At 35.8% G+C, this 21,662-nt stretch overlaps 1 protein-coding gene across 4 annotated transcripts in view; it reads left to right on the plus strand.

Annotated features, from left to right (window-relative positions):
* Window positions 1–21,318, plus strand: part of LOC129120758 (uncharacterized) — a 35,049-nt gene extending 13,731 nt beyond the window's left edge. For 2 of the 4 annotated variants that reach the window (XR_008534328.2, XM_077177639.1), the window contains exons 2-4: window positions 547–681; window positions 3,474–3,636; window positions 4,534–10,204. Coding sequence is in view for 2 of the 4 variants with exons in the window: in XM_077177639.1 (XP_077033754.1) it covers window positions 547–681; window positions 3,474–3,630 (292 nt within the window). In the remaining 2 variants the exon portion in view is untranslated. Of the gene's footprint in view, window positions 1–546; window positions 682–3,473; window positions 3,637–4,533; window positions 10,205–19,965 lie in introns of those variants that run through there. The other 2 variants (XM_077177640.1, XR_013182140.1) reach the window with 2 other exon arrangements.
* The last annotated feature ends 344 nt before the right edge of the window (window positions 21,319–21,662 follow it).

Raw genomic sequence — 21,662 nt, forward strand, 5'->3', positions numbered from 1 at the left:
ATGAGTGGAAGAAGGAAAAATAGAAGGGGTTATAAAGAAGGGGAGAAAAGAGGTGGAAGTTGTACTATTTGATTGTGTCCTTAACTTGCTGAGTCAGCAGGAGCCAAGAGCTCTGCAGGGGCACACTTAGCCTTCACGTTTCTCCATAGAAACCCCATCTGGCCAACTAAATTGCCAGCAATTGAGAAGCCATGCAGGAAGCTGTATCCAGCTATTCTCATTCAGTGTGAAGGTTACTGTGTGTGGAGGCAGTGGTAGGAAAAATAAGGAAAACTTTGCAAGACTATGCCTCTCACATACACTAATGGAAAGCATCAAATATGGATCAGATTTGGGCTGCTCACTGCTGTAGTTGGTAGGCAAATAAAGAATTAAGCATTGCAAAGAACTCCAGCTTCTATTTTAGAAAGACCCATAATCAGGCAAATTTTTGAAGAAAAATCATCCTAAAGAAAAATTATGAAGGAAATTCAATAACTGTATTTTACTATAGTATTTGTGTTTGAATTTCAAAATCAAAAGCTTTTAATCATATTTTTCTATCAGGTTATCTGAAAGAAATTTCATGGAGCCCTACTTGGCCTTTGCAAGGACATCTAAATTCAACCTCCATTTAAAAGGCCTAGAAAAATTAAATGCCTTCTCTGGTCCTGTTAACTTGCAATGTTCATTCAAATGCAGGTACGTAATGAGATATAAGCCAGAGACAAATACCATCATTGCATAAAAGAATCCAGTTTGTTATATGGGGAATGCTCCAGAGGAATGCATCAGCCACTGGTTTATGTGCTGTAAAACAGCAATTGCACTTTATCCCTGCAGTTCAGTGTTTCCCAATGAGCAGGGTTGCTCTCTAGAGAGATGTGCCAGTATTAAAGGTAAAGCACAGAAGAGAGTGCAGTCCAATTAATGTATTAAGTGAGGCTCTGTGCCCAGTGTGGCATTGCTAGTAGCAGCAAACTGAAGGAAAGAAGATAGTCAAGTACAGCAGTGTGCAAAAAGAGAAATGGTGGAGAAGATGACAACACAGTGTCCAGGAAAGCTTGGTACCAGTGATTTGTCTCTCTGCTCACAGTAAAATAGGTTAAACGAGTCAACATCCCTTCCCATATAACTCATTTTCCTAATGCTAGTTGTAGCTGGTGTTGGCACATTGTGTTGTTCAGGAGAGCTGAGTTACATTTTTAGGTGACTAGGACTCTTGGTAGTGCATTATTGATGAGGTCTTCACATGGTGTAAGCAGTTTACAAGGGCATCAGTATTCAGCTTGCAGTACAGAATGAGTGATCATTCAGATTCAAAATTATTGGTCCTCTGTGTTTTATGTGAAGTATTTTAGTTTCAGGAAGAGAACTTAAATTTTAATTTCAGATTAATTTTTTCTTTCACTGATTAAACCTAGTTTTCTATAAGCCTTGCAAAGCTTTGACAACTGGGCATGAAAAAGTTTCCCAGGAGCAAATTAACTAGTTGTTTATAAGAGCACTTACCACCCCATGAGTTTTCTAAATCATCGGTTCCCAGCCAATAAGTCTGGAGATATGTGTCACATCACCAGTGAAGCAGAGAGCAGAACAGAAACTAATAAACTTCCCTCAAGAACAACACAATATACTTCATTCTTTTAATGAGCAGTTGAAGCTAGATATCAACTTTTTCTACTATCTTACATCTATTAAACTGGTACTTGGGGCAGTTTTCTACTAGCCTCAGTTAATTTTAAAATTTTAAAAAGGTTTACATAAAGCTTTTTTTTTTTTTTTTTCAGAAAGGCTAAAGAAATGGATTATTAACTAAATCTTTTCTAGCAATGTAGAAATACCAATGAATTTTAAGTCAAGTTACAGTGAACACTGAAGAAAATGTTACAGAAGCTGACTTGCTGCTAAAACCAAGTAGCAAAAGCAAATTTATTAGGCTCTTTCTAGAAACTGTGCTCTCTTATAAATCAGATTTTAATGCAGAAAGTATTTCTGTAATTCTCTGCAAAAATCATATAGTAAGGATATATGTTTATAAAAAATACGCTCCCCCCATGGCTGCAGTAGTAATCTTACTATATTTCTGTCCAGAATTGGCAACAAATACAAATGTAGACATATTCTTTCTGTGTGCTTTGCAAAGCTATCTACCAAACAGCGTTCTTAATCCACTGGAATCACTGTCCTTTAAGTACTGAATTTGAATATGCTGCTTTATCTTTTTGCAGTGTAGTAACTGTGAGACACTATTCATGTTTGAAACAGAGTTTCAAACCAGTGCACCTTTAGGTTACCTTCTGAAGTCTTTAGGACATGTCAGAGTGGATTTTAACTGCCATAATGAGGTTTTCTGTTGCTGCCTTCTGCTAGTTTAACACAGTGCTCTTTTATTGCAAGATATCTTTCTATAATCACATCTGTATCATTTCCTCACAAAATTTTTGGGGTCAATCACATGACCTTTGAGCCCTAACCACAGAACAGAACCTTTTCTTTCTTTCCATGCCATTGGGAGTTTGCACGCTGTTCTGATGAGTCCTGGAGGGCTTCCCAGGGAAAGCTAATGCAGACTGACTTTTTTCCAAGCTTCAATTCCTCTTGCTCACCAAAGAGGAGTGGGAATAAGCTTGTTCTCCTGTGGACTTCAATTCTATTCCTCATTCATCAACAGACAGCAGTAGAAAACTCCCTCCTTTTCCATCATAGGACCAAAGGCCTTACAAATGACCCTAATAATGACAAAGCAAGAAAGAACATCCAAATCATTGCTGTATAAGTATTTTATATATATATATATATATGTATGTATGTATAAAATGCTCTCTAATCTTTTCAGAGTAGTGTTAAATTCTTCTGAGGATTAATTTAGCCCAAATGACCAGAAGCAGCTACTACTTTGGGAATGACTGTCTTTCTGGATGCCTTTTGTTTTTAAAGGATTCTTTTATAGATGGACTTTATTTTTCTAGCTGAGAAAGAATATATTGAATATAGATTAGAGCAAATAATTTACTTTCCCCACAGATAGATTTCTGTGATAAGAAATCTGTTCTCCTATCTCAGTAGAGGCTTTTTCAAATGTTATCATTGCAGTGACAGAACAAGTAATTTAATCATTAAGTTTTTGAGACATGCCTTACTAGATTTTGTCATTTCATTAATTCCTCCCCCTTCAAATCAAGTAGATGGTATAATAAACTTAGTGAATTCTTTATATAGATTGAAACACTAGGATGCATGGAATATAGACTAGTTTCTTATTTCATTTTTTAAAAGATGCTGATGTCTTGGCATTGCCAATCAAAGAAAAAGGATTACCATAAAAATTTCTTAAAGGCATACTTTTCTGTAATGTATAATAGTGGGTGTCTGATATAGGAAAATGCATATTATGTAATTCTCTTTTAGCTTCAAGGCACATGAATAAGGCCTAGAGTTCCTGATTTCTATTCCCACCTCTTTCACTAACTTATCTTAATAATTCTTTGCAGTTCACAATTTTCCAGCATGCTTCTTATGGTGAAAGAAACTCATTTCAAAGGAAGAAAGAAAGGAAGAAGAAATGTCTCTTTCAAGCATTGCTGGAAGGAGTGGCTTAATGTTCTAAAGATAATGGAAATGTCTGAATTTGCTGAGCCAATGATTTAAATTGAGGTAGGTTTGAGTGGAATCTTCTTTGAGATGTGAACACTGATTTTTCCTTCAATTTAGTGAATTGAATTGAATTGAATTTAGGATCTTTTTAGAGTAAATTTTAAACACTGACCGTGTGTTGGCTGTGTGTGGGTGCTGCTGAGCCCTAGTGCAGTTGGCAAAAGAAAGTGTATGTCCTAGAAGCAGTGCTGAGAATTCTGCCTCCCCACACTTCTGTAGAAATGTTGGGAGAAAGTCAGCATTGTGCCAAAGCCATGAAGACTGAAACCTCATTTTTAAAACATTTTTCTTTTTGCATCCTCACCATTATTTCTCATTTAATTGGGTTTTTTTTTGTTGTTTGTTTTCCTCCCCCCCCACAAGGAAACAGAAAACCTGCCACGCTAGAATAGGCTTCAGTCCTGTTAGCAGAAAAACCTATTGATTTGTACTCCTCCCCTCATCTGTTTTTACCATCTAAGCATTGTAAAGTTTTCCTATAACTAGGGAAAGGAGATAAATAGTATATTAAGAATTAAAATTATTTTACAAACATTTTGGCAGTATTTTAGTTTTGTAACTAGTTTCAGGTAGTGGTCATTTTCATATGAAAAAGTATTGAACAAAAATGGAAGTAACAGTAATTCACTAATTTAAATAGTGTTGTGGAGCCTGATACTATCTTATTCCTATGAAAAATACAACCTGTACTATAAAAATGAGGGTTTAGTTCAGGTATATCTATTTGAGTGAGGACATTGGTAACAAGTTTGCTATGTGTTAGCTAAAAGTAAATATAAAACAATAATAGAAGATATAATTTAAGAGATAAGTACTCATACATAGAAATAGTTGCAGAATCTTCATTTAGTCTTATCATTATGTCTTTAACATATTATCATGTACCTTTATTTTCAGTGGACCCTGGATATTAAAAATACACCCTGATTTTTTCCATGAATAAACTGTGTATTCAGACTCTGCACTCTGCATCCTTCAGCTTCCTATGCTGTGAATAGGAAAACAAGTTAGAGAATGAAAAACTCATCATGCACTCAATAGGGTTTTCTTATGGTAGTGTTGGTATTTGGAAGATAGTAGCTTCCTTTGTAAATAACTTTGAGATATGTTTTAATAAAATATTATACAATAATATATCTATGACACAGACAGCGTGAAGTTTTTTTGTTCTGAATGGAGAAAAATTAAACAATCCACCAACAAGTGCATCTGCACTGGGAGTATGTTCTGGATGAATATTGAACTTCTACACCTTTAAATTTACATATTAGTTTTGAGGAACTACCAGTGTTTGTGCATAGCATGGAGCAGGCCAGAATGCAGCAAGCCCTCTGTCTTCCTCTGTAAACCCAGCTGTATTGCTTCAGGCACAGGAGTGGATATTCTAAACATTAATGTATTCAGTGCAATAGAACAACTAGCAGGAGGGTTCCTGCTCTGGACAAAGCACCTCCCCAATGGTACCTGCATTGTTTCTGGGATGGCTGAGGATCTACATTGCTGTGACCCACCATCCATGCCCAGAGGTCTTAGGGTGCCTGAGGAAAGCTGAGACCCTGTTTATTCCCCAAGTGGTAATTTTATCAAATTGTACCAAATGTGTGTGCTGTATGGCTGGCAGTATGATGTGAGACCTGTTGAGCAGCAGAGGTCTGGCCTTGCAGTGGAGGGCTCCGTGTGTGCCATGCAGGCGTGTGTGTGACTGTGGCGGTGCAGATGTGCACACAGACCTGTTGCAGTCTTATTCATACTGCCTATAGGTTTACTTTGGAGTAAATTATCCCCACCTGAAGGTTCCCTGAGAGAAAATTAGCTGTGACAGTTCAAAAGAGAGCCCAGGAGCAAACTGACATGCAAGCGGTGTGAACTGTCAATGAACTGCAGAGTGAAGTGAAATGGAGTGCTAAGTTGTTTGACAGCATGCAAAGGTGACTTAGATCAATGTAGCTTGTCAACTGTATCTGTATGGCAGTGATGTCCTGAGGAGACATATCCTGAAACACCATCCTCATATCTTGAGTTAACTCTGCAAAGATCCCTGCACAAAGACATGCATACCATAGCTAGCTATTTTTTTTGGTGTGCCTTCTCATTTCTGAAGATATTTTGGTGTCAATGTCTTCCATGTCTCATGTATTTACTCAGCTTTTTGTGCTCAAAAATACTTTACTTTTCAATTTTCAATGCAACTCTGATATAACACAGAAAAACTAAATGACAGTTTAATTCTACTGTGAATTATTTTTTCCAGAAGACAACCTTATTTTCAAAGACCACACTTCCTGTGCAAAATAAATTTCAAAGTGACTATTTCCATTATCTTTACTGTATTTTAAACTTCAAAATTAATTTTTTTAAAAGTTTTTATCCCCAAATCCTGCTTTTGTCTAGCTTTAAACAGATATTAGAAAATTGTATTTCCCTCTTTGCCTTCCCCTTATCCAAAATTCTGTATTTGTATTTATAAAACAGAAATGTTTTCCTCATTCATTTTGTAGAGATTAGACAGAAAAGAAAAATAAACTAACTTTTGGGAACTTTCAACTGTAAACCATAAACCTTTCTTTTTAAAGTTTTTTAACTATAAGAAATTGTATGCCTGTAACAAATTTGAATAATTTCGGTGTTTTGAAAAGTCCTGTTACTTGAAACTCTATTTTCTTAAAACACTGTTGAAAGAATATGGCCAGCACTAGAATATGAATTTTCAAACATTGGAATAAAGTATTCATGGTCAGATTCATATTGGGCAACCAAAGTGAACTTTAAAGCTGAAATTAAGCTCCTACATACAAAAGAACACTTCAGAGTGTCTCTATTAGCATTAGTTCATAATGGAGAAACTCTTATTTTGGATTACCAAATCTCTGTTACACTGTCTAAAAGGGAGAAAAAGCTTTGGCCAGGAGAACAGGCAGGAAAGAGCCCTACTGCTGAACTTCCAAACTGCCCTCTTTTCAAATTTGCTTTTTAGTTCAGTGTAACTCTGGTATGTAATGATCTCAAAATTCACACACATGCAAAATGTTTTGTCTGCTATGCTACAGAAATTGCATGCTCTTGTTTAGGTCAGGAAATACCTGCATACATGGCTTAATAGCCTTTATAGAAAGTATAGGCCTGAGATATAGGTTTTATTATCTCTTGGTTATTGAACCCTTTTCTGGATTTCCATGTAATTTGCTGTGTGAAACAGGACAACTAGCCACTATTTAAAAAGGAAAATTTTGTTCTGCTCACTAGGCTGTCTCAAGAGATAAGAATGCTCTGATTGAAAAAAATAGCAAACATCTCAAAAAAAGACTGCAAGCTCAAACTCAGTTGTACTAAGTGGGTTTTTTTGTTAGATATCTTTAGAGAGATATTTTTTTTTTGTGCAGCCTGTGTTTAACTTTTACTTTAAAGAGGTGTTAGATATTTTTAAAAATTGTGATGTAGCAGTCATTTCCTTTTATGTACTGGGACTCCTAAAACTCATACTCATGGTTGAGTATGGTTTTGCAATACATTCTATTTTTGGTGACTTTTATGTAAAGAACTGCAGTCAAGAATGGAATTATAACACCCTTGTACTGGAACATGGAAACACTGCCATCTGGCATGTATGGGTTTCATCATTTTGCCAATTTTTTTCCTACAGCTTATTTTAGTATTTGGGAGAACCTTCTTTTACTTGGTGCTTTTGTCAGAGGGAAAAATGTGCAGAAAGGCATACAGTCTAAATCTGTAAGATCTGTAAGATCTCCTTTTCACAATCTACACTGTGCTGAATGATTTGGTAAAGATTCAAAATCGTCTGTACTAACAGATTATTACATAAATATGAAATTTTTATGGAACTGCTGAATTTGTTGTCACCTGCACGATTTAATAAATTTATCAGTAGATATTTTTCCACTGATTTTTTTAAATGAAAAAAAAAAACCTTGTTGTCTCTCAGTGTATTTACTCAGTTTCTGTACAACTGTGTTCTTAAAGGAAATACAAACAGGAAGCAATTCAGGGGTCAAGAAGAATCATAGTATATTGCAATTGGATTTGGACAGATAGTTAAGAGTTATTCTTTCTCCTCCAAGAGTCCTACTTTTTTTTTCCATTCCTTTTTTTATGGAGTGAAAATTTAAAATGCAATTTATGTTTCTCTTTCGTGGAAAAAAACCCCACTCTGGAGTACTTTTAAATATATTTCTAGCTATTCTATTTACATTTATTAGAGGAATTTTAATTTTTCTATTAATTTAGTGCTAGTTCGGGCCACAACTCAGTAAATGGAAACAAGAATTCCTCCTATTCAAGCACTCCAGGGGTATGTGTATGGTTCTAGGAAGACTTAATCAGCTCTGCTCCACACTGGGCCTGGAATTGTGAGGGTTATTACTTACAACTACCAACAACAAATTCAAGTCTCACTCATACTTTTTTAAGTACCAACTCCAGGCAGATGATGATCCCTTTCAACTTACATCTTTGCCTTCTAGAATGAGAAGGAGTTAAAGAATGTGCAACATCCACTTAATTTTGCATACTCTTTTATTCTTTTAAGTCTTCCTTACTGCAATGCATAGGCATCTCACAGAACTAAAAATTCTCACTCTTACATAGGGCCTCTTTAAAAAATCTGTAAGAAGCTCTCAAAAGTAAGACAAGGTTAAGTAAGGTCAGGAACACTTCAGAACAGGTATGGAAAAAGGTACAAGCCTCTGAACTGTTTTTCATAAATTAGGTTCAGTCCATATTTTAGTATGTTTTAATACTTTATGCTTTGTGACTCTGGTCACATGAGCTATAATTTTCATTCTATTCTGAAGCTGTACTAGAATTGGCCATATTCTCTGTATGTGACATGCAGAGAATGGTGACACAGAGGTATGCATAATCAGGGAATATTTCCAACTACCATTCCCTAGACAGGGAACCGGTATCTGCTTCTTACTGGAAATAAAACAGTGAAACCTTAAAAAGCAAATTGTGGATAAGAATGCTGAAGAAGTCCAAAAATGTAAATCTGGTGTGTGAAAGCTCATCTGTATCATATCTGCATTCTCTGTGTACTTAACTTCCTTTACCCCTTAATAGGGTGAGGAGTTTGGAAGACTGCCTTCATTTTGTCATATGCCAGGAGATAGCAAATTAAACCTAAGAATTAGCCATAAAATAGATTATAGTCCAAAGAGTCCTTGCAGGAAACAACAGTCAGACAAATTGAAAACTAGTCAGTTCTGCTGGTATCCTGTGGGTCAAGGATTGGAAGAGAAATTATAATGCCCCATTATAGAAAATCAGTACTTTTGGAGACCCAGAAAGGAGTTTTAAAAAGATGAGAAGCTAGAGGTGATAAGGCTTTTTGGAACACAGAAGTAACTGACAATCATTCATTTTGCCTTCAGTATGGTGCAACATTGGTAATTTTAGCAACATCTGATGATGTCTGTAGTTAGGAATATCTAAATATTTTCATTATGAGCAACATTTGTCAGACATGAAAGCTTTTGCTATTTCAAGCTGTGTAAGTATGTATTTTTTAAAGCTGTAATACTACCATCAGTACTTAACTTCTTGATCACCCCACAAAATTCATGAAGTCGTTCAGGTCTGAATTGGAAATTTGTGATGTTGCTGAAATACCCACTGAATCATCATGAATCATCACTGAAAAAAGTTAAGCTTCTGGGGAAGACAGGAAGAAAATATTTTTTAACATCAGAATGGAGCATGCATTTTTTTTCATTTATTCTCTACTGAAGATTTTTTGTTCTGTATATACTACTGCTGAAATAATATCAGTATCAATTTTATAACACCGTAATAGATCACCAACTGGTCAGTCTTAATGCTTTTGAGACACACCAGCTCAGCAAGCCTGGCAAGTTATTTAAAGTGCATGACACCAGAGACTTGATAAGCATATGTGAAATTGCCATTTTCTGATACCAATGGCAGCAGGTAAATCTCTTGAGATTTTTTTGAAAGAGTTGTCAAAAATGTATTCCCTCAAAGAGTTAACAAAAACTTGCCCAAAAATTCCATAGGTGAATTATATAAGAACAGCATTTTTATTGTAGTTTACATTGTTATATGAGACATCTGTACATCTCCAAGGATAGCAACAGTAATTGTATTAGTATTAAAACATAAAAATTTGCCTATTGAGTAAATCACACATTTAATACTGCCTTTAATTCCAGTCTTGTGCCACCCTTTCCTTCTTTTTTTCTCCTTTTCTTTCTCCTTCTCCTGGCATCTTGATCATTTATACTAATAGAACCGTAAAAGTTACAATGTGCTTCATCAAATTATTGTGACATTTATTTTCCTTCTTTTTTTAATGCTTCATAATTGCTCTTACTAAATCAATAACCTTAAGCCTAAAGAGGTAATTATGATATCTAGAACCACTGTATAAAATAATCAGGACTAACAATAAGGCTTTGATTAGCTGTAAGGGTTACTGTACCAAAGTTCTGTTTTCATTTTTCAAAATACTGTTTTCTATGTACTTTTGTGTTTGCTTGTATTCAAGACACATACTGCACTTTGCAATCAAGAGAATAAAGGAAAATCAAAGAAATGCCCACCTTCGTGTTGTTAAAAAATGCTGCACATATCATCCACTGCATTTCTGATTGACAGTTCTTGAAACTAAGATTGACAACATGTAGGATGTAATGAGTGGGAAGACGACTGGAGTGTTCAGCTTATAAAAGAGAGGTCTGCCTTCACAATAGCACTAGAAGTTGTTACAGTCATCTGTTACTGCATTTGAAGAAGCATATGATAAACAGTGTCTAAAAATCCCAAAATGATGTAAATGCCTACTTTTTTAAATTATGGCTTATATTTATGGATCTGCACATTCACCAAATTGTTTTCTCAGGGAAGTGCTGTACTAATGATATTTTTCGTAAGATTTTAATAGACAAAGGAACAGAGGGAAGACAGATAGTAATTGCCAGTGAATGGACAGTAACTTGAGACTATGCCCTCAGTACTATGTAAAAAACAGTCAAGGAATGAGAGCTTCTGAGAACTGAGAGTTTCTGCGGTCAAGAGAAAAGCTCATTTCCACATGGGTTAGAGATAGCCAGTCTTGCATATCTTTACCTGATCCAAAGTGCTTTACCTGAGCACTACATAGTGCTCAATTTTGTCTTTTATCCAGACCTTGAAGTCCCTGTGAGATCATCTTTAATTTACATGTCATGTGGCAGGTGGATTTCCCCCATCTTCACCCAGATTAAAATGCCAGAACTAATGTGAAAGCTATCTTACAGCTCCCTAGAGTATCAATTTATTTGAAGAAACTCAGAGGATCCTGTTATTGGAAGTTTTGAGGTGTGATGTGGATTTGTGATGAGCGACTGTGTGACAAGTCTGTGAGGACCATATTTGAGGGAGGGAAAACTGGTGGAAATCTGATCAAGTTTTATCTGCATACACTTTTGAGATTTGCTCATGAAGAAAGCTGTCTCCCCTGTGCAGATCTTGTCTTAAAAAGAGGTATTTGGAGCAATCTAAAGCATAGCTATGGAAAGAGTTATCAAATAAACAGGTGTAGATGTACCGAAGTCTAGCGCTTAAACAGCATTCCTCTTTCATTTGTTGGGACAGATGGAACTGTAGATACCAGGAGTCAGGAGAGGCTTCTTTGCCCATAGTGCATGGAGTAAATTAATATTGACTCATAGGCTAACAGTGATAATCCACAAGCCTAAAAGAAGCAAGTCCTATTATGACTCAAAGCCACAGAGTTCTGTGTTCTCACACTTCTATCCCACTCTCTTTTTCAGGTAGAGGAATATGCCAGCATGTATGAGTCCTGTAATGAGAGTGGATTACTTTCCAGGACTCCTAGGGATTGGAGAGTTCTGTACAATTTATAGTCAATTTTCTAGTTCCACATGCAAAGAAGGGTAAACCAATGGTTCTAGAGAAGCTCCTTGCTACCATAATTGCAAGCAGCTACATAGGCAGCAAATGTAGGCAGTATGAATGCTGAACAGCCTCATAATTCCTGGTGTGGGCACAAAGCCAGGATCACAATCTGGCTCTTCAAGACTTGACACATTCTCAGAACACTGTAATACAGTATTGTTATTTATAGAATTTTGGACCTGTTTGAACTTTCCTACTTTTATATCAGAGGATAAAACCTGAAGATATCTTTTATAATCTATAAGACATGGTGTATCTTTCTGCAAACTCTGATAATAATTAGAGAGTAAAAATTACTCTAGACCTTTCAGATTCCTCTGCCCTAGTAATGTCATTTTATCCTATGTATTTTGCTGGTTCTCAGCAATAAAGGAAACTCATTTGATTATTATCTCAGGATATCTTTTCTATTCATTTTTATTATACAGAGCCATTGTGTCCCTAAATTTAGATATAACACAGCAAATGGGGTAAAATCAAAGAGAGGGTATAGTTTAAGAAATGCTGGAATAGTATTTGTGCTTATTTTGGTGTGAAATTGGTTTTTGGGAATTAAAGGATTAATTTCCCATACATAATAGGAATTTAATTGGAACAATTGTCCTGACACTTTTTAGAATCTTAAAACATGGTTTACTCCAAGATATGGCAGTGATTATCACATCTTATGCAAGACTGGACTATGATGTCTTTGTGTTGCACGGGACATATTTTGCCTGAAAATATTTGTTTTTAAAATATGGTGAATTAGCCAGTTGAAAAGATTCTGAAGAAAACTTGCATGCATGTGGATCCTGGAAAGGTTTGTAGGCAGTGTGTACCTGTTTCTACTGGTCAGTAAGAATCAAATATATTTATAAAACAAGCTTGCTCAGTTCATTACTGAAATAAACATGCAGGGTTAAGGAAACATGGCTCTGACCCCTGTTTCTGTCTGGTTTTACTTGAATTAAATTTCATGTAGGCATTGGGGCCAGCAGAAAACAGAGAGGAAGACATGAGCTGAGGCTGATTGTCCTTTGGTCACCATTCTCAAGAGGACTCATAATGTTTAGTGGAAGTACATCAGAAAGGATGATTCTCTACCTTCAAGGCACCAGCTAGCCATTAACATTTGCTATACCACAGTATAATTTTAATGGGGGCAAGTGACTTTGAAACTTTTACACCTTGCTGTCTTGAGTGCAGTAGCAGAAACAGGGTGCATGGAAGGAACACTTCACATTCTTTACTAGCCAGCAATTCAGGGAAAGAGGTTTTGGTGCTTATTTATCTCTGAAGAAAGACTTTTGAGGGAAAAAAATAATTATTTTTCTTTGCCAACTTTATCATTTGGTCTAATGAACAAAATACCTTTTCCCCATAACTTTTGTTCTCTTCTTATACTGCAGAGTCCAGAAAAAAGAAAGGGGAGAAAGGTTATCTCTTTTATTTGCTTTTCCTTATTCACACAGGTAAGCAGCAAACAGTCTCAGTTCATTGCAAATGTTCTCAGCTAATTCCATACATCTTTCTTCTAATGTATGAAACATGTGTTTATACTTTTTCATAATAACAGGGGTTAATGAAGACATGTAATATGTAAATACTAATGTCACCATTCACAGAATAGCCAAACCCTTAAATTCATGCCTGTTTTCTTTATTGTGTGCCAATGCAGGAACCACGGGCACATGTAAAACCATTTTCCTTTTGAACAGACCACTGATCTTGCTCATTTACCTGAGAGCAGGCAGACACAGAAAGGTATTATTAGAACAGAGCAAAACAAACTGCAAAGCAGAAGTGGAGAAGAAGCTGATCATGGTGGAATCATGATGCCATTTATCCTTTGGAATGGTGCCATGTATACACAGGTTGGTTTTAAGCTTGTGCTCTAATCCCAGTTTTATTACAAAAATCTGTATCTTAGAGATTCCATCCAAAACAATCTCCTAAAAAGCACTATATTGACTTTTGGACATGTTTACATTTTGGAGGTGGGGACATTTGTCAGGTATTTACTGACAAATAATGAAGATTTATACCTTAGCTGAGAATGGGCTAGATTCCATAATTTCTCATTTTCTGACATTTCAGCATTTGGGAATTTTTTAAACAGGTGATTAATTTTTGCAAAGGAAGAATACTACCCATAATCAGAGTTGGCTAAGGCACATCAAAACATGCTTATCCTGCATAGATTTCAACAAAGTTTATGCTTAAAGAATATTTGAATATACTAGTGCTTGGTAACTTTGGAGAATGCCTCCATTTATCGGTGCAGAGACCCCTCAGATACAATTAGAAATGGTATAAAATTGGAACAATTTTTAAAATTATTACTCAGATACATACATATTGAATAAGACTGCTGTTTGTTAGACTTAATAATGTATGTTTTATACCTTTAAATTTTTGTCTTCCATTCTGTTGCCTAACTCAATTAAATATAAGTGATTGAGGATATGTCCCATTTTCCATTGCCTTATGCATTAGTGCTGTTTTTTAATCAAATGAAAGATGAAAGAAGTACAAAAATTCAGTCATAGTATAGTCATAGGCTGCTGAAAAACTAGCTATCCAAAATCCATTTAAATATGCATAAAATCATTCTCCTTTTTTCCTGGGACTGCATTATTCCTTCTTTCCCTCTCTTCTTGTATGCCTAACTTTTCACTGTACAATATGATTTAGATATACTTGATGGGAAAGATAACCTAATCTCCTGTTTCAAATTACCTGCTTGGTTCTAAAAATATCTTTGAAAAAATCAGTGAATTTCTGACTTTTGTGCTGCTGAAATCTTATCAAGGAGACCTGAAGTCCTACCTAATTTCTAAGCAGCTGTTCCGTATGTCTGTATCATTTTACAGCCTAACTTTGTAGGCATCTAAAGGATTAGTTGACATCTTTGCTGCTTTCACACATTTTAGTGGTATTTATTTTGGGGACATAATTATATATTTCATACTTATGTCTCTTCTGACTAGGGCACAGCAAAAAAAACCTACTGAGATCTGTAAGGGCATTCTGAAAAAAATGGACATGATCCTGATCTTTTAGCTCCTAGCACTGTTCAGCTTCTTCAAAATCACTGTTTACTTTTAGCATTTTTCAGAGAAATCTGAAAATTTCCTTTTTTCATCTTAATCGTCTTGAGGCAGAAATGAAATTTTTTCTAAATTCTGGGAAGCCACCTATTCACCTCTACTGAACTGTAAGTAAACCTAATACTGAAAGAAACAGAGGCTATTAGACTCCAAATGTCTAAAAAGGATCTTAGCAAATAGTTTATTTATTTTTTTCCATTGTTGACCTAATATAATACAAATATGCATTACAATTAATAGCCTATAGGCTTATTTTTTCAGTTTTAATCCTCCTGAGACAGGAGCTTAGCTCCTTCTTGAAGTGTCAGGTTTCTTGCCTTTTCAGCTCTTTCAGTATTGTCTTAAGACATACATTTTATTCCCCTGCTGTTAAAGCAGGCACAGAACACACCTCTCCAAATTCCTAGGAAGATGCTCTAACATGAAGTATTAGGTAATAGCCAAAAAAGTACTAGTGCATCCCCTTTGGAAGAGCCACCATCCATCTTCTTCAGCTGAGACACATTAGGTCCTGAGCAGAAAGAATTGCCTAATGGAAAAGCCAGCTAGACACCTATCTTAGATATGGTGCCTTCAACAATGGAGGGGTTTTGAAAATAATATGGGTGTGATGGGGTTTTTAAGAAATGCCACCCCTTCTTCACTGATGAACTGGAGATTTTAAACCTTGCCTTCTGAGAACTAAATTTTTCCTCATCTCTCCCACAGAGACAACCACCTAAAATTTAGATCTGTCAGTTTAAAACAGTCATCTTGACCTCTAGTATCTTTACATTTTCTTTGTTCTTACTTTATTTTCTTTTGAAACTAATTTGAGCTTGAATTTTGAGAACAATGGTCTTTTCAAGTTTCATCACCGCAGGATAAAGGCTTTAATGATAACATAACAAATAATTTCTTAATTTTCTTTAAAATAACAGGAAATATTTCAGTATTCTACAAGTATTCTACAATACCAGACACTAAGTGCATTTCAATCGACAAAAGCTCTATAACATTTGAATAATTTTTCCCCTCAGCAGTCAGTATTTCACTCAGCACTAATCTTTAGTGAGCAAAAAGAAAATTGCTCCAACATTTCTGGCTATCAGTTCTCCATGGAACAAGAAAGAAAAAGGGTGCAATTTGTGCTGTTACTTGTTTTTAGCGTAAGGAAAAAAAAAATCATGGCATCAGTTAGAGCTGAAGTCTGGGCTTTCCTTCTCTGTTTTATATTCTCTAGTGACTTTTTGCTATTATGCTTCGTGTATAAGTGTAAAGGAACATCTTATATTCAGGTACACCACCTACATGGATGGTATACACACACTTAACAATTTCATAGGGAATTTACTTGATTTTTTCCTTTGTTTTTCTTCTTTAAATATTAATAAGTTCATCTTTTATAAATAGAGTATACAACTGCTCTCTAATATTGAAAAGTATTACATTTACTGTCTGAAGGTATAGACTTTCAAAATCACTATGTCCCTTGAACCAGTTAGAGATGGTTGTTTTCTTCAAAGTAGCTGGCTACCTTTTTGTTATGAATAAATTGCTTTCAATAAATTGTACATTTGTCCTATTTTCTGCTGTTCAAGTGCTGACAACCCTGCACAATTTCTTTCTTCTTTCAGTCATCTTAAAACTCAATGAGACCTCTATTTATTGAGGTTAGGAATATGAATTACACGCTGACACGCTTATAGTGTGAGAAAGCTTACTGTTTGACTTTTTGAAAAGACAGAGTTTGTTGTGTTCAATAGGTTTTCAGCAGCCTTAGAAGATAGCATTCTGTTTATCTAATTCTATGCATAAAAATCTTTCCCCAAAAAAGTGAATATTACCTCAGCATTGTTCTTTGTAATCTTAAATCAAGAAATAACAGCACATTTCTTTATGGCAGAACAGATAATTGAATGGCACTATTTGATTCTATTGTGATGTTATCCCTTTTTAGGTCATTATCTTCAGCAAGAGCTTTGCTGCTTTATCAGCTGCAATTTAAAATACAGGTGCTTTTAATGTTCTTTCAAAGGCTTAGCTGATAATATCAAGTAAAGTGAATCTGAGGTTTAGTACAAACAATTCCTCTTACCTGAACAATCATTCCTTGAAAGATGCAAATCAAAATGAGAGTTAGAAATTATGTTCACTATGTACTAATGTTCAGTTTTATATTAATGTTACTCCAGAATAAAACTTATATTTTTCTATTAGAACCATTGCACAGTTTCCCTGATGGTACCATTAGTAACACACAAAAACTTGACACTGACACAGAGAAGAAGAAGGACACTAATTTGGGGACTCGTTTTTTTTTTGAACATGAAAAAAACCCCAACAATGTGCCTACAGTACAAAGCAGATACATGTGTGGTTAATGTTTTTGGCAGCACCTCACAGCCTTCATGGGAACATTTTGGCCAGGCCAAATGTCCCATGTTCATACTACTGTCATTCAACAGGGCAGCTCTTATTCTTTTCAGCTCCAAAGACAAAAGGTCTTGAACCATGGGGTACTGTCTGAGTCTCTCTAATTCAAAAAGACAAACCATTGCACCATCTCTCATGCTTTGGGATTGAGTGGTCATCTATGGGGCATTCATAAGTTCTACCTTCACATATCTCATGTTCTGTATTTTAAAATGAGGCTGGATTATTTCATGTCAAGGTATCAAAAAATGAGGAAAAAAAGGAGATATTTTCTTAGACTACTGGAATTACATCTTTTGTCTTTGACATGGCATTTTTTTAAATTGTCCTAGGAAAGTAGCTTAAACTGATTTTTTTAGTAACAGCATAACTGGAAATCTTGAAATATGAACTGCTGAGGAGTCTCAGCCGCAACTGAAATGAGATCTGTTTGGAACATGTGAAGTATGAGATAATACAGAGCACTCTGAAAATCATGCAATGAATATCAGATTTGATTACCCAAAATTTATAGATATTTCTTAAATGTATTTCTTTTCACTACCTGACATCTATTCCTAATCTTTCATTTCCTCATATAGGTGTTGTGAATTAACTAAAATATAATTATAAAATATTCACTTAATTCAGCAAATTCAATAAGTAAATAAATAATTCTCTTTTTGTAAAAAATGAGCAAAAAAAATTATTGGTCTGCAGTAAATAATTTTTTGAATCATTAATTTGAAATACAAAAGTGAGCTAAATTCAGACTGCTTAATGAAGAGCCTCCCTGTTCAATGTGTTATAGTCTCTGTTCTGTGATTCTGGTTTTCCAACTTAGCAGTTTCCAGTCAGACCAGTACAATTCTCTACTAGGTCAGGTTAGGATTAAGTCAATTTTTTCATTGTATATTATATGGTGCTGTGTTTTATGTCCAAAACTCAGTTAATTAAAACACCAGTGTTTTAGCAATTGCTGATTAGTGCTTACAGAATGTCAAGAGCCTCTCTGTTTCTCACTCAGCCCTGCCCAGAGAGTGGGCTGAGGGTGGGCAAGAGGCTTGGAAAGCACAAAATCAGGGCAGCTGACCCCAGCTAACCAAAGGAATATTGATGGCATATGACATGGTGCTCAGCAATAAAAGCACCTTCTGGGGGAGTAGATTTTCAAAGATAGCTGGAGGATTGTGTGGGAATTGATCAGCTGCTGGGAGGTGGTAAATGCCTTTAAATCTCTTGTGTGTTGGTCTTTCTTTTCTTCAATTATTAAATTGTCTTTATTGTGATCCATGAGGTTTTTTGTTATTTTTTTTTTTTCCTTCTGATTCTCTCCTGCATCCTGTTGGGATGGAAGAGTTAGACAGCAACTGGATGTGGACTTTGCTGTTGGCCAGCAAGGGGTCAACTTACTGTGAATTCTAAGTCATTTGTTTCTGACTTTATTTTAATAATTCTGTAAGGCTTTGTAGGCGTCTAATGTCTTCTCCATGCCAAATCCCCCACATATTTGAATCAAAGGTGTTAATCTTTCATAATTTCTTTTTATCAGTGATGTGGATGGTACAGGAGAAGCAGATTCTCATCTTTTAATTCAAGCACTGGGGCTTAATCCAGAGCAGAGGAGAGCAGGAAAAATCCCCCTGTTCTCTTCTACCTCTGATCTGGGTGTTAATTTCCTGCATATTTTGGTGTGTGTACATCCTGATCAGACTTGGAACTGTGATAAGTGCATATCTGTTGAGGAGAAGAATAGTCAGAAATTTATTAGGCAAACACTACCAAGTACTCAGCAGCATGAAGACTCTTGCATGCTTATGACTTTTCCAGACTTGGCAGAATTTGTTTTCAGATCTATATCTTTGCCTAAAGCCTCGTACCTCCTGCCAAATTTCCAAGTGGTCTGACTCTGCTTTCATCTGCTGTGTATTTCCTGCTTATGCTTGAGTAATGACAGGAGTCCCTTATTCATTTAAGTAGACCTTTTGCCTCCCTTGCAGGGGATTTTCCTGCCAGCCCAATCAGAAATCCCTTCCCTTCCCTTCCCTTCCCTTCCCTTCCCTTCCCTTCCCTTCCCTTCCCTTCCCTTCCCTTCCCTTCCCTTCCCTTCCCTTCCCTTCCCTTCCCTTCCCTTCCCTTCCCTTCCCTCCATTTCCAAGGTTCCATTCTTCTGCCTGGTGGTGAGAGGGTGGGACAACCTTTGCTTCTTGTGAAGTGTATGGTGGGTGCATCTGTCTGGGGTATGGTAGAGTGCAGTTCCTGCAGCAAATCTCATCCTCAGAGTCCCTAAGAGCTCTCAGTCCTTCCACTTCATCTCTCATCTCTGCCAGGAGGCTGAGCACGTTTCTGGCCTGATGGCATCTCACACAGCTGATCCCTGCTGCCCCCAGAGAGCTGTGCCAGACTCTGGCACTGCCAACAGCCTGAGACCTGGATCCTTGCATGCTCTTGTAATTGCTCCTTCTGGGTCACTGCATCCTTTGTGGTGTGTGTAGAAAAAGAAACTTTTGTCTGAGTGAGCACCATACCTGAGCTCTCTCAACAAGGGCTATGATCCCCAATTGTTGGAGCTGACAGATAGATAATTCTTATTTTAAAAATCCCAAACCAATAAAAACCCCAAAAACCCTCTCCCAAAAAAACAAACAAAAAACCCCCAAAACAACAACAAACCCCAAAGAAACAAAACAAACAAACAAAAAAAACCCCAAAACTTGCCTCCCTTTATTTCCTAACAAAACTTTGGATAAAAATGTAATATTTAGCAGACTAATAAGTATCATAAAATATCTTAAGCCAGGAAGTAAGTAGAATCATCAATGCTAGATAACACTAGCAATCCTGTCGGTTTTGAAAAGGACTTTTATGAAGCATGAACTATGAACTAATGTTTCAATATCTATCATTCCAGAGTCCCTTCTGAAGGCACTGAGCTTCCCTAGTTCAAGCACAGTAGTGAAGACTTAAGCCTGACAATTTGTATCTTTCATACAGAATTTAATTTTTCTGCCTCACCTGCTCTTACAAGTGTAGGTTATCATCTAGTTTTCTATTATGTAAAAAACCAAAATTACTCTTTTGTTCAATTAAGGATTTTGTCCTTGTCTGAGAAATATTGAGGCATCAAGGATTATGCAACTTCCTAAGGGTGAGCACAAATATTCAACCATGGATATTTTTCAGTCTCCTTATATATTTTATTGCACAGACAGGTAAACAGAAAGTACAGATTTTAAAATGCTCAACACTGAATTACATATGCTCCTCATGAGTACAGGATTTTAGAGCTAGATTCATGAAGAAAGTGTGGTGGAGCAATGATAAATTTCAGTGTCTAATATACAGATACATGATCTAAAGGATTAATTGACTTTGATTCTTTAAATGATACTGTCTTACTAGTGCCAATAACAATCACAGAATATTTCCAACATAACATGACATTGTATTATGGATAGAAAAAGTAATTTCTACAAATACATAATAAATTTAAGTTTTAATCTCGCAAGGAGAGCCACTAGTATGGATCCATATTCCCATTTAAAAAATAGTAAAGAAAATCTGGTGAAAAGTGTGAAAAATTATTGTTACATCTATTTACTATTTCCACACAGTACAAACATCTCCTTTGTAGTCTCATTACATAGTGATTAAAGGATGAAAATAGAATTTCATTTGCAAGGTATTAGTATACAATGAATTTTTTGTAGTTGTCAGGGAAAAACTATAATTACATAGAAATTAATTTTTCTCTTCAGGATATTAAGTGATAATGTGTGCATTTGGATGGAAAGGATGGGAATAAGTTCTAAAACCAATGCTCTGATCAACAAGCAGCTGCAACTCAATATATGTAAAAAATAATGAAACCAAGCTGAATAGTGTAAACTTCAGTGAAAAAGTCATCTCTTGAGATGCAATCTTCTTGCAAAGCTCTTGAATGATTAATGGAAATGGTATTTCACTTGCGGTTGTTTTTTGAAGTGGGTCAAGAACACATATGTTTATAACACACACAGAAATAATGTTAAATTTTAAAGCTATGAGAAATTCACAAGAGCCAGACATATTTAGGATTAAAACTTTGACTATGTCCACAGTACATTCCCCCTGTGCCTTCATAATTGCAATGTTGTTAAGGCTTGAAATCAGTGCTTTTATGTTACAAGTTAAAGATTAATTGGAAGCCTTATCTTTGAATTTTCTTTCTTTCTTGGGTTAAAGGCGAATCATTAAAACAGCATGAATGCATTTTCTTTTTCTATATTAATTTCTGTTTATTGATGGAAAAGGGGAAAGGGAAGGGGAAGGGGAAGGGGAAGGGGAAGGGAAGGGAAGGGAAGGGAAGGGAAGGGAAGGGAAGGGAAGGGAAGGGAAGGGATCACAACAAAATATTAACTTTCAATTTATCTCTTCATTAAGCTACTAGAATGACTTGAAAAACAGAAAATGATTGGTTGCTCTTTTGTGATGTGCAAACCAAAGGACATCCATCTTTGGTCAAAGAAATGTATCCAGCTTTCTGTATTGGGCACCTTCTGTCAGACCAAGATCAATTTCTCCAGCTGCCTGCTGCAGAGGAAGAGAAAATCCTTTAGACATTACATT

The sequence above is a fragment of the Agelaius phoeniceus genome, chromosome 4 (assembly GCF_051311805.1).
Source record: "Agelaius phoeniceus isolate bAgePho1 chromosome 4, bAgePho1.hap1, whole genome shotgun sequence".
NCBI classification, from domain to species: Eukaryota; Metazoa; Chordata; class Aves; order Passeriformes; family Icteridae; genus Agelaius; species Agelaius phoeniceus.